The following is a 17,761-nucleotide window of genomic DNA, read 5'->3' as shown; positions in this document are numbered from 1 at the left end:
TTAATGGATGTTTTTGCATACGTACTTTTATAACTGCTTCACAATAATCATCATTCTTTTCTCTAAAGGGTCGACTCATTATTTCATTACAAATTTCTGTAACGCATTTACAAAATATAAATTGTGAACAACAATTTATTAATGCTGATATTGTTATCGAAGCAGTTGATGATGATGATTTGGTTGATAAATATAAATATTTTTGATGTGAACAATAATTCAATACTTCTGATAATGTATTATTATATAATTTATATTTTTCTGATTTATTATTCATAAATATTATCATTACTATTAATAATGATAATGTTATGATTATTGATAAAAAAATGAAAAAACTTTTCATTTTTTTTTCACTTTGTTGTTGATGTTTTTCACTTGTTGTTTTCGAAACTTTATTTGGTCGGTTATTCGATGAAAGGAAATTCAACTTTCCAAACAAAAACAAAAATCAATGAATTTTTCCAGTTTCGAACGTTTTTTTTAAAACTTGTAATTCATTCAAGTCGTTCTATTGATTCGATTTTTCTTACGCCAAATTCAATTATTGCACTGCTTCGATGGTTGTACGTTCGATTCACGATTACGATAACGATATTGATTTGATTAGATTTTTTTTCGATTTTTGATTGAAAAAGAAATTAATCAATTTTGGCCCAATTAATTATTTCATGCTACTCACATTGCTTCATGCAAATGATGATGATGATAGTGTGATGTAAACATTCAACCAAACCAAAACAAAAACAAACAAGAATTTCACTTTTGTTTTGTTTTTCGTTTCCTCAAAAAATGATTATGAAGATGTTTATGATTCGTTGGTTGATTGGAATCATTTCATTTGTTCCAATTTTATTCATTTCAATTCGGTTTGTTTTCTCTTTCTCTTCGTTTCCATTGATAACATTTCTTCACTAAATGTAGATGTCAAACGATATTAGCACCACAGCAATTAAATCTTGATGGCCAAGATCGATTCCTGATCATATTTGACCGGTCCGCAGAAGATAATGGCCAACAACGATTGTTACGGGCAAAATTATTATTATCATTTTCCCGAAGTTTTAATCACGTTGTTTATGAAGATGAAATTCGAACCGAAAGTAAGTTTCCTTCGATTATCGATTGTTTGATCGTTCGATTGTTTATTTCGTTCGATAGAATCGATTGATGAATGGACATTACCGTATGTTTATCGGCCACAAGAGTCGTCGACGACTTCGACATCCAAATTCAAATCATTTCGTTTTGATCAAATATTTATGAAAATAATCATTGAACAACCGAAAAAATCGGAACAAATTATTCGCCAATTTTCAATCGCTTCGAATTGGAATTTAGGATTTTTTCAATCAGATAAATCAATTTATAAACCATCCGAATTGGTACATTTACGTTTTGTTCGTTTAAATCGTTTAACATTCAAACCAATCGTTAATGATCAATGTTATTTAATGATTAAAAATCAACAAAAAATTAAAATGGATTTCAAGAATTTAACATTAAAATCACCCGAATATTTTCTACAATATTCATATAAATTACCAACAATTTTAAATAATAATGGTGAATGGGAAGCTGAAATCAATTGTCCTGAAACTAAATATCAAAATAGTTTAAAATTTCAAGTTAATGATTATGTTTTACCTAGATTTCGTATCGATATTGAAGCACCACCGGTACATCTTTGTGGTTCATCTGATAAACCATTGATCATTCGATTACGAGCAACATATACTTATGGCCGACCTGTTAATGGATATGCATATTTTCGTATATCGATACAATCAAAATTTAACAATCGATATCCGAAAAATCAAAATAATAATGTTGAACAAAAAACACCAGTTGAATGTTTAAATTCAACAACCGGTTCATTGGAACAATCAATAATATTATCCGGAAATTTTTGTAAAAGTCAACAAAAATTACCTCAAAGATTATTAATCGAAGCAATCGTAACGGATTTATCGACAAATCAAAAAGAAACCAGCACTATAAATGATCAAACAATTTTAGCTAAATATCCATATCGTTTATGGAAAAGATTTACAAATCTTGTTTATCGACCAAAATTAGCAAATTATTTAGCATTTGAATTAACTGATCATGATAATAATCCAATGGCTAATATACCGATTGAAATTCAGATGTCCGATTCAAATGATCATAATATTCAACCATATATTTTAACATCGAATCAAAATAATCCAGATAATAATTTAATTCAAACAGATTCAAATGGATTGATTATATTTACATTTAAATTGGATCGAAATTTAGGTCCATTAAAAGTTCGTATCCGTAGTCGGGATCCCAGATATCGTCCCGATCAACAAATGTCTGAAGAATTTACAATTTTTCTTTTTGATTATGTAAATCAAATTGAGCAACAACGACAACCAGTTATACAAATATCGAATAAGAAAAAAATTTGGTATAAAGCTGGTCAACGATTTCGTTCATCATTGGTTTATGATGGACCGATTGATTCGAATCAAACATATTTGATTATTATGCATCATGAATCGATAATTCATTTTAGCCACCTGAATTCATCAACATTATCCATCGATATTCCATTGACAAATCAAATGGCACCATCAATTCGAATGCTTGTTTTAGCATTTATTCAATATGAAAATCGTTTTGTAGCAGATTTTTTTCGTATATTAATACGACAAAATAATTGTGGTGTACAAATGAAACTTGGTAGAACAATGGTAAAACCAGGACAAAATTTATCAATAACATTCGATGGTGGTCATTCAGGTGATGTACTAGCATTGAAAGCTATTGATGAATCTTTGGAAATATTACAACAAAAAAATCAATCATCATCCGCATTAAAACTGGATAAATCTTTGCAGAATATTTACCGAAAATTTATACCTGGATTAGATTTAACAAATCAAAAATCATATTATCGATCAACGGATACAATATCGTTGATTGAAAATTTTGGTCTACAAATTTTAACACCAACCGCCGTTGATACAACTCGTCATATTCGATATAGACGTAATATTCATCAATGTGATCGTTTAGCTAAAAATCCATGTTGTCAATTGGCAAAAAGTAAATTTCGACAACAAATATCATGTGAACATCGAATGGCCATACTTCGAAATCATTTGAATGCTACCATCGCAACCACCAAGGATTGTTTACAGGCATTTTTCCAATGTTGTCAATGTTCAACAATGTTTGGAGAACCAATTCTGATCGGACAAAAACATTCGTTTATATTTTCACAAAATGGTATGCATGGAATATTTCTTTTGAATTGAAATTTTAGTAAATTTTCCCGGAAATTCTAGAAATTCGAACAATGTCATCGAACGTTCCGGAAACATTTGCCGGTCGTGATGATTTTGAAGATGATAATGATGGCCAAAATCTAGATATAAAACGTAACGATTTTCGTGATTCATGGTTATTTGATATTTATCCATTGGAACATCGTACAAAAACAATATCCAAAATGGTTCCACATTCAATTACATCATGGTTGATATCATCAATATCCATTTCAAAACAGGATGGTTTTTGTGTTGAAACACCCGAGCAAAAACTAACTGTTTTCAAATCATTTTTCATTAAAATATCAATGCCTAAATCTATTGTACAATATGAACAAACAGAAATATCGGCAACCATTTATAATTATCATAATGAAACATTGGATACTGTTGTTCATTTTTATCATGTTGATGGTCTTTGTTCGGATGCATATAGATCATTAGATAAAGCAAGTACCGAATTACGTTTAATGTCAAATGAAAGTAAAACTATAATATATCCTATAATTGGTTTACGTATTGGTCAATTTCTGATTCGTATTAAAGCTGAATCTGGTTATCATTATTATAAAGATACTGTTGAAAAATTTATAAAAATATTACCACCAGGTGAAACAATGGAATATTCACATTCAAGTAATCTAGATCCAACTAATCGTTCAAAACGTAATGAACAAATGAAAAGAGATTCAAATGAAATGATTGATGTTATTGATGAAATATATCCGGAACGAAAATATCAAAAAATTAATATTTCGATTCATAGGGATTTACATAATCATAATCATCAGAATAATATTGTTACCGGAACAATTCATCATCGATTATCATTGATCGGAGAACGATTTGAACCACAACTAAAATCACCCGAAGAACTGAGTCATCTAATACGTAGAAGAAAAAGTTGTGGTGAACAAACGGCATTTTATATGGCATTCAATCTACATACAATGATTTATTTGAAAGAAACTAATCGATTAAATCGTACATTACGTAAACGTGGCCGAAAACATTTAAAACGTTCTTATAATGATTTGATTAGTTATCGGAAATCAAATGATGGATCATTTGCAGCATTTATTAATCGTGAATCATCTGTTTGGTTGACGGCATTTGTATCGAATTTATTTTGTCAATCAGAACAATTTCTGGATGATGATGAATTTGATATAAATATGTTATCCAAATCATTGGATTGGATTCTTCGACAACAACAACAATCATCGGGTAGTTGGACGGAATCATCGACAACAACAACACATATACATCATCGTTATGCTGATGGTGGTAGTAATCAGAATGATGAAACACTTACGGCATTTGTATTGATCGCCTTGCATCAATGTAATTTATTTATAACTCGAAATAATTTTACTGATAAATTACAAACAAATTGGTCAATTGATTATGTTAATGCAAATCATAAAAGTTTTCGTTATCTTTTGGATGAAATTTCTCGAACGAATCATTCATATTCGATGGCAATAATTTTATATTCGTTACTTTTATCGCCATCATCATTACCGTTTTTAACAAAAAATGATCGTTATAAATGGATGGAACATTTATTACAACATCCGGATCGTCATCAAGATGGTAAACTTAATCAAATGTATTTTGATACTGGATCGTTGACTGTTGAAACAACTGCATATGTCCTATTGGGTATTGGTTGTTTATCCGATACGGATTTTATTGATGAACGAAAAATGTTGGCAAATTGGCTTTCCTCACGTCCATTATATGGTTCGATTGAAAAAACACAAGATACTCTGATGACATTGATAGCATTATCCGATTATTATCGTTCATCATCATCGATTGAAAATAATAATTTACGAAATCAATTCGAATTATATACAAATATATCATTTGGTCAACGATCAACTGGTAATCGTGAAAAACGTTCAATAAAATTTGATTCAAATTCATTAGATCATTTACATATGATTGATATGGATGGTAATATTGTTGATCATATTGAAATTGAAACTATTGGTAATGGTATTGGACGGTTTGAATTATTAACCAAATATAATGTTTATGATCCAACAACAATGGAATTGGAATGTCCATTCGAATTGAATGTACAGCTTTTTGATTATATTCCTACACAACAAGATGATGATATTGATGAAGAAGATTCGTTAATAATCGATGATCAATTGATAGAATCATTACAAATTGAAAAACTTGATGAAAAATTACAGCTGGAACAAATGAAACGAATGAAAAATGTTTGCCGATCAAAAATTCCGGATGATAATAAAACAAATCGAACCAATGATGATGATAATCGTGATGGTGCTTCAAGGCTAAAAAATTGGCAATGTGAACAAAATTTTCAAAATTATCCATTACCATTATTACCTGAATGGATTGAAAATCCAATCATTAAGATAATACGTATTTGTACGTTGAGAAAGCCATCAGATGATAATGATCGAAGATCAACGACCATCGATGATGATAATCAAATGGTTATACTTGAAACAAGTATCTTAAGTGGTTATCAAGTGATTGAAGATGATTTGAAAATAATGAAAAATAATTCAACAATAATTTATTGGTATGAAATTGCTGGATCAAAAATAACATTCTATTTACGACGAGTACCACGAACATATCGTTTATGTTTTTGTTTTCGTATTTATCAACAAAATCCGGTTAATTATATTCAATCTGCATTGGTTAGAATTTATAATTATCATCAAAAAGGTTTGTTGATTTTCTGTGTGTTTTGATGGAATTCTGGTAACTTTTTTTCTGTTTTTCAAATGTTTCTATTCCACATTTAGAATCGGATTGTCGAAAAATGTATTCGGATATAAATGTAAATCGTTTTCTAAATTATAGTTGCCAGGATGATTATTGTCAATGTTTAATTGAAAATCGTTGTACACGTATTGATCTGTTTAAACATATTGAAGAAGAATTCATACAAAATATATTCAATGCATTTGAATTATTTAAAAGAACTATTTGTCAACATCGTTATGTATTGAATGTTATTGTTCGATTTTTACCTCTTGATAATGATGATAATAATGGAAATATCCAAAATAATGCACCCAAATCCAATTTTAATTCAAGCTTAACATTGATTATTGAATCATTTAAGGTTGTACGAAAACCACGAAATGATGATGACCATCATCAATCAACAACAGGTTTATTATCCAATGGATTACAATTACGTTTTGAATATCCATGTAATCATTTATGTTTGGATAGTCGTATTTTACAACAAGCTTATAATCGTTCACAATCATCTATAAGATTTCATGCTTTGGTTATGTTTAATGAAATAATTTCCGGTTTAAATTCATCATCATCAACAACAAAAGCATCATCATTTGTACGAATGGATGGTCTAACAACATGGCATATGTTTGATATTGGTAAAAATTGGCAAATGTCAAATGATCTAATGTTGATGCTTGAAAATGAAGGTCCATTACAATGTGTTAATTGATGTGAAATGAATGTCCGAATGAAATTTTTGCTGAAATTGAAAACCAACAACACAACACGATCATAATTATAAATGTATTATATTTTGCAACTTTAATTAATGATTATAATTATAATGATGATGTTAATAAATCATAAGATTTTTATTTAAAAAAAAAACAATTTGTACTGATTTGGCAATCATCATTATTATTATATTTCTAAAAAATAAAATGTTTGAAAAGAAGGTCTTACCATTGAAACCACAAATTTTTGGTTTTTGTAAATCAAATCTAATCTAATCTAGGTTAATATGGCAATTTTTTTTTTTTTTTTTTGAAAGAGGGGGGAGATATTATAACGTAATATTTGTCGTCATGCGTCATTATGAAATATACACTGTGAAATACGCCCAATTAAACAAATATTGAGAGCATCGATCGATCGATTGATCCAATCAATAAATCAATCAATAAATAGATCAATATATAATGATTCCAATAATGAGATTTGATTTGATTACTTTTGATTTGTTTTGTTTTGTTTTCTTTTCCAAGTGATAGTCGAGTGAGAAAACAATAATGGGAAATTTTTGGTCAAATTGGTTTGATAATCAGCCCGATGACGATGAACGTTTGGAACAACCAAGATGGTTTGGACATTTACCGCATCCAAATTCAATCGATACTATTGAACCAACATTAACATTATTCGATCGAAATGGTACCAATATTGAAATCAATCATAAACAACAAATGAATATGGTTATCGATATCATTCGTAAATCCGGTTGTTTTGATCAATCAAATGATGATGATGATGATGGTGGTCAACGTTTAGTAATTATAACTCATGGATTTCGTAGTGATAAACATACTGAATGGTTACATGAATGTAAAGATGCTATATTGGATTTTGATCATTCAAACAGTGTACAACAATGGCAAGTTGTTGGTATATTAGGATGGGGTGGTGGTGCCGATATAGGTCTGGTTAAATATCAACAAGCAGCATCGAATTGTTTTGAAGTTGGAAAATGGTTGGGTAATTTTCTACGAAAATTTCGTCATGAATTTCCAAATGTTTCTACTTATGGTATTGGTCATAGTCTTGGTGCACATTTACTAGGTATGGCTGGACGAATAAATTCGGGAAATTTTGATCGTATTACCGGGTTAGATCCAGCTGGTCCTGGATTTCAAAATGAAAATCATGATAAACGTTTAAATAATATGGATGCTTTGATGGTCGATGTTATACATACGGATGGTCAAGATATACCATATTTTGGTACATTAGTACCATTAGGAAAAATTGATTTCTATCCAAATTATGGTTGGAATCAACCATCAACCGATGAACGAGCGAATGTAAAACCAATGATGGCCAGAAATCCACGAAATAATTCAAAAAAATTTGTTAAATCAAATAGTCCGTATGGTTATAATATGTCTGAATCACATAGTCGAGCGATTGAATTTTTTCGATGGTCAATTGAAAATCCGGGAAAATTTCGAACCTATTTACAATTGGAACAGGCACCTGATGTTGAAATAGGCGTACATCGAATTCGTTCGATACAACCGATGATCGATGTTGAAGTTGAAATGGGTTATCATTTGGATACATTTCTTCAGATGCATATCAATTCCAGGTGCAGCGCTGTTAACAACAAAAACAACAACCAGAAGAAACTGAATCCTGATAATGATGATAAACAATCCCGAGAAGAATTATCAACATGGAAAACATCAACAACCAATAATCGAAAATATTGGGGTAATTATTATGTACATACTAATGCACAATCACCATGGTGTTAATTGATGATGATGATGATTATCATCAGAATTTTTAACCCGTTTAACCTAAAAAAATCTTTATTTCTTTTAATAATGATTTTCCCCAATAAGAATTTAAATGCACAACAAAAAAGAATATTTTACCTTCGTTTTTGCCTCTTTCTCTCTCTCTCTGTTTAAATGATCATTCATATTGCCATAAAGCTACCATTCATCGTTGTCTATGATTAAAAAGAATGATTTTTTTTTCTCTTTTTTGCATTTAAACATTTAAATCGAAAATCGAATGCGAGACTTGCGAATCAAGAAAGAAAAAAAGCGCTCCAAAAACCAAAAAAAAAAAAAAAAATCCTCTTTGTGTTCGAAATGTGTGTGTGCGCGCGCGCATTTATTTAAAACGCGCGTAAAAAATTCTTCGATTAAAAAGCGCAGAAAACAAAACAACAAAAAAAAAACATTGCGCGCTTTTTTTTTTTCTTCTTTTTTTTAATTGCGAGCGCACAACGAACAGAAACACTGCATATGCACACATGTTCGTAAAACATTGCTCGTTACGCGCGTAAAAAAAATTTGCGCCAAAAAAAAAAAAAAAAAGAAAAAAAAATTAAACCCGCACCACAGACAACAGACACACAGCGAAGACATTCATTTGACATTCATTCGCTGAAATGTAAAGTGATCGTTCGATTCATTATTCGCGGTTAAAATTCGAATTGGTTAAAAAACAATGGCATCATCAATGAATTCGACGATTATTGATCAACATTCATCAAATTTTGTTGTTTATCATCCAAATCATCAATCAACAACAACAGCAAATCTGATTCAATCACCATCGATGATTATAAATTCGAATTCGAATGATAAAAATACATCGACAGCATCAACAGCAACAATAATGTTATTATCATCATCACCAGATAATTATCATGATTATGGTCAATATCATCCAAAACAATGGGCTGAACGTGCACATTCAATCAGATTATCATCATCCCCTGATCGTGATCATCATAATCATCATATTGATTTACATTCACCATCATTATCATCACCCTTACGATCATCACCGATTTTATTTTCACCACCACCACCATCATCAAGACAATCATCAGAACAACAACAAGAATCAATGGAAAATCATCGACAATTATCGAATGAAAATTCCTATATAACACCGATGAAAAGATCATCAATAAATCAGAATCTTAAACGTGGCCGACCACGTAATGAAGATATATCGAATCTAATTCTAACTGGTTCAAATTCATTATCATCGATAAAATGCGATATTTGTCATCGTACATTTCCAAGAGAAAAAAGTTTACAAGCACATTTACGAACGCATACTGGTGAACGACCATATCGTTGTGATTTTTCGGGTTGTGGTCGTGCATTTGCACAATCCGGCCAGCTTCGAACACATCAACGATTACATACGGGTGAAAAACCATTTATTTGTCGACAACAAAATTGTACGAATCGTTTTACACATCCAAATCGTCGTTGTTCAATACATCCAACAGTTGGTGTACGAAGAATTGAACCTGTTCAACCGGTTAATCGAAATAGTTTCGGCAATAGTGCGAGTGGTAACAAATTACCAAAATCATCAGCCAAAACCATCATCAAGAATAATCGATTGACATCAACAACGAAGATAATTTTTACAAACAACAACAACAGCAACAATAATCAAACAAATGAATTACAGCCAACAATAATTTTAAAAAACAATAACAACAACAAATCGAATGAATTACAATCAACAATTTCTTGTAAATTATCAACAACATCGAATGTTGTTGTCAATCAACAACAACAACAACAACCGATTATTATTGCAAGAAAAAGTGTTATCAATCATACTGGACGAGCATCAAGAAAATTGGATGCAGAATTGAGTGCTGTTGATGCTACAAATGTTACGGCTGTTCCTGAAACATCATCATCGATACAATCGATTATCACTGATAATCAACAATCGATTATTGCTGATAATCGACCATCGCCACCACAATCAATATCATCTTCAATTTGTAATAATGAAAATAATTTAGAATTATTAGGTGCATTAGCATTAATGGAATTGGCTAATGGAATTAAAAATAAATCATCATCATCGACAACAGCGACAGTAATTAATAATGAAAATAATGTTCCTTGGAAATTGAATAATGAAAATTTAAAATTACAAACTAATAATAATACTGCTGTCTATCTAAAACCAATCAAAAGAATATTACAAAATATTCAATTAAATTGAAAAACGCTAAAAAACAAATTTTACTAAATCAATCGCTTTTTTTATTAAAAGACGATCAAATCGTCGTTTTTTTTGGGGAAGAAAAGGGGAAAATAATCAACGTTTTTATTTCTTTCACCGGTAAATTGTAATAACAAAAATTCATTTAAAATGTTTTAAAATTTCATTATTTTCATTATTATAATTTTGTTCTTTGAATTCATTTTTTTATAATAAAAAAACAAAACAATTAAATTCCATTTCCATACTTGTTGTTGTTGTTGTTGTTCAAATTAATCATTTCATCTTGATTTGATGTTTGTTCATTTTTACGATGATGATCAGATGATGATGTTTTCAATAGTTTTTTATCTTTGAATAATAATAATAAACCGATTGTTGGTGCTTCGAATGTCAGATGTAAAAGATAACCGATTATAAATGAAGCTGAAAATGTTGTACTTATAATAGGTGATAAATTGATCCACGTTCCAAACTGTATTGGTTGACGAACTTGATGTGCAAAAAACCATATAGTCATTAGATGTGATAAATATAATGAAAATGATAAACGTGATAATGGTTTAAATAGATTTGCTGATAATATTCTGGTTACAATCATTTTCGGCTTGATTGAACATTGATAAATAATCCATCCGTTTGATAATGACCATACTAATATTAATATGGAAAAATTTATTGCATTCATAATGGATGGATCACCACTAATTTTCATTTCATTTGATGCAAATAGATATGATGAAAATGGTATGGTCAATAAGAATATTGATGATAATGACCATATCAGGATTTCTTGCCACTATTTTGATTGTTTGGTGTTCAGGTTGGGTGTATTTGGGTGTGGAGCAGAAGAAAAATTAATTTCCTGGTAAAATTTTTGGATTGATTTCAAACCTTTGTAAATTTAAGTAAACGATTCTCAAGGATTACAAAACCAATCGAACAGCCAATGAAATATGGTACGAATTGCATGAAACATGCAAAATAAATAAAATTTAATGCGTCATTTGGAAATCTTTTTTTTAATGGTGGAGGAAAAACCGATTGAAGATATCTTCCATTTAGAAATTTTCACTATTCACACTTACCTGTATTTAGTATACATAATAATTTGTATCAATGGAAGTTTAACTAATCCAATTGAAATTGGTATTATTATCGATAACATACCGATACCGACAAATATCCAACAAAATATCATTGCTAAACGTTGATTTTTTGTATACAAAATCAATACAAAAAAAGCGATGATATGAATTTGTAAATCAGCTGCCAAATACCATGTGGATATATTACACTATGGTTTTTTCAATTTAAAAATGATAAAGGTAAGTTTTTTCAGAGATAATCTTTTTTTGATTAATAAATTAATATTTACCATATCTTCAATAGGTATATAATTATTAAAATACAGTAAATGTTTCCACCAATTTTCATAACAAGGACGTAATGTTGGCCATAATAAATCATGATGAAATAATGGTCCATTACCTAATGATTCCAGGCCGATATTCAAACAAATTGTACCAATTAATGGTAGTGTTAAACGTAACCAACGTAATAGAACATAAGGCAAGAATCCAATTTTAAGATTTTTTGTTGATGCTGTCAGATATGTGGAAAGAAATCCACTAATGAGGAAAAATATCATTACAACTAATGCACCATTATAAAATGGTTGTGCCATTAATGTTCGAGATAATTGAATTGCATCATTGGGAAAACGTGCAATAACCGATACGGGCATTAATGTTGGAACCAATACCAAACCACCAGCATGTGCCATCATTATAAACAATGCACCAAATGCACGAATACCATGAATAAAACGAAATTCTTGACGTTGTTGTGTTTGTCCAACCATCGATATTTTTGTCGATTTAATTTGAAATAAATAACGATTATTTTTGATCAATGAAAAACAAAGTAGAATTTTATAAAAATATGAATAATTTTTATCACCAAAAATCATTTCAAAAATTGTTGCCGGTATTATTAGAAACCATGGTGTTAATAGGATTGTCCATGCAACACGAAGGCCGAAATTATCTGTTGACGATGGTTGCTGATCATCATAACCATCGTTCGACTGACAATAAGTAACATTGAAATGTACCGTTCGAAGAACATCGTAATCTACAGAATTTAGAAAAGTAAACAAAACAAAAAAAATCATAAAATTTGTTTGATTTTTTGGATTCTTGAAATAATTTTTACATGAAATCAACAGTTGACGAATTTCCCGTTCATTACATATGGATGGAAAACAAATGGCCGTTGCTATTGAATAATAATTATCATTTTGATACCATTGTTCAATATAATCAATTAACCATTCATGTTCCAACTGGGAATGATTATTTTGAATTCCAATTGGATGTTGGAATTTATTTGTACGTGGCAGGTTTATTGTTGCCAAACAATAACGACCAACAAATTTTTTTTGTTGAAATTTATTCCGTATGGATAAACATTGATCAAAATCACCTAATTCGGTTGTTGTACCGGATAACAGGCCGATCGGACGATTAAAAATACCTGAATCGATTACTGTGGTGGGGGGGTTGAAATGAAATTATTCAAAGGTGATAACAACCAGAAATTAACCCCTTGCTTACTTTTTGCTGTCCATTCTTTTTCGATTGGATTTCGTATCATATATTCAATAATATTTAAACATTCAGAACGAATCTGATTCTGTAAATTATCACGAACGATAATTCGCTTAAAACGTTCTAAAATTTGTTGATTATTTTCCCAAAGATTTGTTTGTAATATTCTTGTCATATTTTGCCAATAATCATCAAGATTTTCGGCAATAAATTTAGATAAATCATCATCGATATCGATTCTTCGTCCAATATCGCAATGGATTTCAGTAACAAGAAAAACAAACAAGAACAAATAACCAACGATTGAACGAATCGGGATCATTATTTTTTGGTTTGTTCATCGGTTGAAATTAATGTTAGGATTTTTTTTTTTTTTTTTTTTTTTTTTTTTTTTTTTTTTGGTTGTGGTCAGTTCTTTTTATAACCAAATATTATCAATATGATGATTTTATCTTGATTGAATTACGATATTTTTGTTCACTCTAACTATTCCGTTAATTTGTTTTTTTAAAATTTAAATTTCTTAACTTTTCAACAATGTTTCTTTTTGGTGAATAAGATATTTTTTTAAAAAAAAACATCCTTGAAATATTTCTTTCAAAACTATCTTTTCAAGCTAAATTGTTTTTTTTCTATTTTTTTTTCTATTTAACTCTTTTTTTCTAGTTGATATTGTGCCTTCGGGCATAGTGCTTATAATTATTAAAATCAATTCAAAAAAAAAAATGAAATATTTCTTGGAAAATCGAATGATAATTGATTTTCATTTTAAATGTTACTTTTTTTTTCCTGGTTGTAATTTTTTTTGGTTGATTGGTTCAATTCAATCATTGCTACCATCTTATCGATGAATTTAAATAATTACCATCGATGCGATCGATTCTTATCAAGAGAGAGAGAGAGAGAGAGAGAGAGAGAGAGAGAGAGAGAGAGAGAGAGAATTTGCTAAATGAAAAAGTATCTAATTAATGATAATGAAGAAAAAAACGCTATCTAAAACCAATCAAAAGAATATTACAAAAATATTCAAATTGAAAAACTAAAAAACGCTAAAAAACTATACTGAATCAATCAAATTGGTCGTTGTTTTTGTTTTTTGTAATTCAAAATATTTTAAAAATTTAATCATCATCATCATTATTACAATTATAATTTTATACTCAGGTTTTTTATAAACTTTTTTTTATAAATAAAAAAAACACAAAGAAGAATTAAATTCAATTTCTATACTTGTTGTTGTTGATGTTTGTTGTTGTTGTTAAAATTGTTGTTGTTGTTGTTATTGTCATTATTCATATTAATCATTTCATCTTGATTTGTTGTTGTTGTTATTGTTGTTTGTTCATTTCTTACTGATCTTCTTGATAACCGAGATAAACGAGATAAAATTGAACCGGTTGTAAAAAAATTTGTACGATGATCAAATGAACGTAATGTTTTCAATAGTTTTTTATCCTTGAAAAATAATAATAATAAACCGATTGTTGGTGCTTCGAATGTCAAATGTAAAAGATAACCGATCACGAATGCAGCCGAAAATGTTGTACTAACAATACGTATTAAATCGGTCCATGTTACCAACGATATTGGCTGTCGAACTTGATGTGCAAAAAACCAAATAGTCATCAGATGTGATAAATATAATGAAAATGATAAACGTGATAATGGTTTAAATAGATTTGCCGATAATATTCGTGTAACAATCATTTTTGGCTTGATTGAACATTGATAAATAATCCAACCGTTTGATAATGACCATACTAATATTAATAAGCAGAAATTCATTGCATTCATAATGGATGGATCACCACTGATTTTCATTTCATTTGATGAAAACAGATATGATGAAAATGGTATGGTCAATAAGAATATTGATGTTAATGTCCATATCAGAATTTCTTGCCACTATTTTGATTGTTTGGTGTTCAGGTTGGGTGTATTTAGGATGTGGAGCAGAAGAAAAAAAATCGAAGATTATTAATTTCCTGGACAATTTTTTTGGATTGATTTCAAACCTTTGTAAATTTAAGTAAACGATTCTCAAGAATTACAAAACCAATCGAACAACCAATAAAATAAGGTACGAATTGCATGAAACAAGCAAAATAGATAAAGTTGGCAACTTCATTTGGAAAACTTTTTTGTTAATAGAAAAGTAAGTAGAAAATTATTTTTCAAATTTTCAAAAGAATTTACCTGAATTTAGTATACATAATAATATGTATCAACGGGAGTTTAGCTATACCAATTGAAATTGGTATTAATATCGATAACATACCGATACCGACAAATATCCAACATAATATCATTGCTAAATGTTGATTTTTTGTATACAATATTAATACCAAAAAAGCAATGATATGAATTTGTAGATCAGCTGCCAAATACCAAGTGGATATATTACACTATATAGTTTTTTAATGTAAGTGGTAAGTGTTTATTTTTTTCGAGATAATCTTTTCTGATTAATATTTACCATATCTTCAACAGGTATATAATTACTAAAATACAGTAAATGTTTCCACCAATTTTCATAACAAGGACGTAATGTTGGCCATAATAAATCATGATGAAATAATGGTCCATTACCTAATGATTCGAGGCCGATATTCAGACAAATCAAACCAATTAATGATGGTGTTAAACGTAACCAACGTAATAGAACATAAGGCAGGAATCCAATTTTAAGATTTTTCGTTGATGCCGTTAGATAAGTGGAAAGAAATCCACTAATCAGGAAAAATGTCATTACAACTAATGCACCATTATAAAATGGTTGTGCCATTAATGTTCGAGATAATTGAATTGCATCATTGGGAAAACGTGCAATAACCGATACGGGCATTAATGTTGGAACCAATACTAAACCACCAGCATGTGCCAGCATTATAAACATTGCACCTAATGCACGAATACCATGAATAAAACGAAATTCTTGACGTTGTGATTGTGATTGTGATTGTGATTGCGACTGGGATTGTGTTTGTCCAACCATCGATATTTTTGTTGATTTAATTTGAAATAAATAACGATTATTTTTTAACAATGAAAAACACAGAAGAATTTTATAAAAATATGAATAATTTTTATCACCAAAAATCAATTCTAAAATTGTTGCCGGTATTATTAGAAACCATGGTGCAATTAGGATTGTCCATACAACACGAAGGCCGAAATTATCTGTTGACGATGATGGTTGTTGCTGTTGATCATCATCGTTCGACTGGCAGTAAGTAACATTGAAATGTACCGTTCGAAGAACATCATAATCTATACAATGGTGGTGAGTGAGTGTTAATGAAATTCAAAATGGAAAATCTTACATGAAATCAACAGTTGACGAATTTCTCGTTCATTACATATGGATGGAAAACAAATAGCCGATGCTATTGAATAATAATTATCATTTTGATACCATTGTTCAATATAATCAATTAACCATGGATTTTCAAATCGGGATTGATTTTGATTATTTTGAATTCCAATTGGATGTTGAAATTGATTTATACGTGGAAGGTTTATTGTTGCCAAACAATAACGACCAACAAATTTTTTTTGTTGAAATTCATTCCGAATGGATAAACATTGATCAAAATCACCCAATTCGGTTGTTGTGCCTGATAACAGGCCGATTGGACGATTAAAAATACCCGAATCGATTACTGTGGGGGTTGAAATGAAATTATTCAAAGGTGATAACAACCGGAATTAACCCCTTGCTTACTTTTTGCCGTCCATTCTTTTTCGATTGGATTTCGTATCATATATTCAACAATATTCAAACATTCAGAACGAATCTGATTCTGTAAATTATCACGAACGATAATTCGCTTAAAACGTTCTAAAATTTGTTGATTATTTTCCCATAGATTTGTTTGTAATATTCGTGTCATATTTTGCCAATAATCGTCAAGATTTTCGGAAATAAATTTAGATAAATCATCATCGATATTGATTCTTCGTCCAATATCACAATGGATTTCAGTTACGATGAAAATATTTATTACAAACAAGAACAAACAACCAACGATTGAACGAAATTGGATCATATTTTTTTGGCTGTTTCACCGAATTGGAATTTCACTTTTTGGTTATTTGTGGTTTTGGGTCAGATCATTTCATTACCAATAATCAATCTGATGATGGTTTTTCACCAAGTGAAATGCAGATATTCACGGACATGAACACACACACAGGTGTTCGGAAGATCGAAAACCCACTTTTTAACCACTTTTTTTTCCTGTTTTACCTTTCAAAAAAAATCGATTATCGATGAAAATTTTTTATTTTCAGGTTTTGTTCCTTTACTGTGATTTACGGTTGTCA

The 17,761-nt window shown here is 29.7% G+C and overlaps 4 protein-coding genes and 1 long non-coding RNA gene across 5 annotated transcripts in view; 2 read left to right on the top strand and 3 right to left on the bottom strand.

Annotated features, from left to right (window-relative positions):
* The first annotated feature begins 736 nt into the window (after positions 1-736).
* Positions 737-17,761, top strand: part of LOC113788471 (complement C3-like) — a 42,777-nt gene continuing 25,752 nt past the window's right edge. Inside the window, exons 1-5 of the mRNA XM_075821623.1 lie at positions 737-869; positions 925-1,103; positions 1,162-3,261; positions 3,321-6,020; positions 6,101-6,778. Of these exons, the coding sequence (XP_075677738.1) occupies positions 793-869; positions 925-1,103; positions 1,162-3,261; positions 3,321-6,020; positions 6,101-6,777 (5,733 nt within the window). The 5' untranslated portion in view covers positions 737-792 and the 3' untranslated portion in view covers position 6,778. The remainder of the gene's footprint in view (positions 870-924; positions 1,104-1,161; positions 3,262-3,320; positions 6,021-6,100; positions 6,779-17,761) is intronic.
* Positions 5,499-8,158, bottom strand: LOC142645437 (uncharacterized). Its single transcript, XR_012846565.1, has 4 exons — positions 8,020-8,158; positions 6,329-7,946; positions 5,673-6,213; positions 5,499-5,617 (listed from the first exon to the last, which is right to left on the bottom strand). It is a non-coding gene; the product is annotated as an uncharacterized LOC142645437 (long non-coding RNA).
* On the top strand, positions 7,337-11,062 carry LOC113788472 (uncharacterized). Its single transcript, XM_075821627.1, has 2 exons — positions 7,337-8,534; positions 9,373-11,062. The coding sequence occupies exons 1-2, from the start codon at positions 7,337-7,339 to the stop codon at positions 10,821-10,823; spliced, it is 2,649 nt and encodes an 882-aa protein (XP_075677742.1). The 3' UTR covers positions 10,824-11,062.
* Positions 10,968-13,963, bottom strand: LOC113788478 (nose resistant to fluoxetine protein 6-like). The gene is made up of 6 exons (XM_075821630.1): positions 13,442-13,963; positions 13,041-13,373; positions 12,202-12,959; positions 11,912-12,120; positions 11,718-11,838; positions 10,968-11,622 (listed from the first exon to the last, which is right to left on the bottom strand). Exons 1-6 carry the CDS (start codon positions 13,755-13,757, stop codon positions 11,053-11,055), a joined length of 2,307 nt encoding a protein of 768 aa, XP_075677745.1. The 5' UTR covers positions 13,758-13,963; the 3' UTR covers positions 10,968-11,052.
* LOC142645435 (nose resistant to fluoxetine protein 6-like) lies at positions 14,538-17,741 on the bottom strand. Its single transcript, XM_075821628.1, has 6 exons — positions 17,160-17,741; positions 16,759-17,097; positions 15,912-16,705; positions 15,632-15,840; positions 15,451-15,571; positions 14,538-15,340 (listed from the first exon to the last, which is right to left on the bottom strand). Exons 1-6 carry the CDS (start codon positions 17,482-17,484, stop codon positions 14,660-14,662), a joined length of 2,469 nt encoding a protein of 822 aa, XP_075677743.1. The 5' UTR covers positions 17,485-17,741; the 3' UTR covers positions 14,538-14,659.

The sequence above is a fragment of the Dermatophagoides pteronyssinus genome, unplaced genomic scaffold (assembly GCF_027571235.1).
Source record: "Dermatophagoides pteronyssinus isolate colony J.1.1.1.1 unplaced genomic scaffold, Derpt_VIB-CSIC_2022.12 sq0011, whole genome shotgun sequence".
NCBI lineage: Eukaryota > Metazoa > Arthropoda > Arachnida > Sarcoptiformes > Pyroglyphidae > Dermatophagoides > Dermatophagoides pteronyssinus.
Note: the sequence above shows the minus strand (reverse complement) of the source record. Positions and strands in the feature narration are given on the sequence as shown.

What these genes read in the sequence shown, in the direction of transcription:
- LOC142645435 (XM_075821628.1), bottom strand. Translation starts at nt 17,484, where the DNA reads ATGATCCAATTTCGTTCAATCGTTGGTTGTTTGTTCTTGTTTGTAATA. An exon ending in ATATACCTGTTGAAGATATG is followed by an intron (nt 15,841 to 15,911) that starts GTAAATATTAAT and finishes AAAACTATATAG; the next exon opens with TGTAATATATCCACTTGGTA. An exon ending in ATTATGTATACTAAATTCAG is followed by an intron (nt 15,572 to 15,631) that starts GTAAATTCTTTT and finishes TTAACAAAAAAG; the next exon opens with TTTTCCAAATGAAGTTGCCA.
- LOC113788472 (XM_075821627.1), top strand. Translation starts at nt 7,337, where the DNA reads ATGGGAAATTTTTGGTCAAATTGGTTTGATAATCAGCCCGATGACGAT. An exon ending in CAATAATCGAAAATATTGGG is followed by an intron (nt 8,535 to 9,372) that starts GTAATTATTATG and finishes CAACAACAACAG; the next exon opens with CAAATCTGATTCAATCACCA.
- LOC113788478 (XM_075821630.1), bottom strand. Translation starts at nt 13,757, where the DNA reads ATGATCCCGATTCGTTCAATCGTTGGTTATTTGTTCTTGTTTGTTTTT. An exon ending in TCGTCAACTGTTGATTTCAT is followed by an intron (nt 12,960 to 13,040) that starts GTAAAAATTATT and finishes TAAATTCTGTAG; the next exon opens with ATTACGATGTTCTTCGAACG. An exon ending in ATATACCTATTGAAGATATG is followed by an intron (nt 12,121 to 12,201) that starts GTAAATATTAAT and finishes AAAAAACCATAG; the next exon opens with TGTAATATATCCACATGGTA.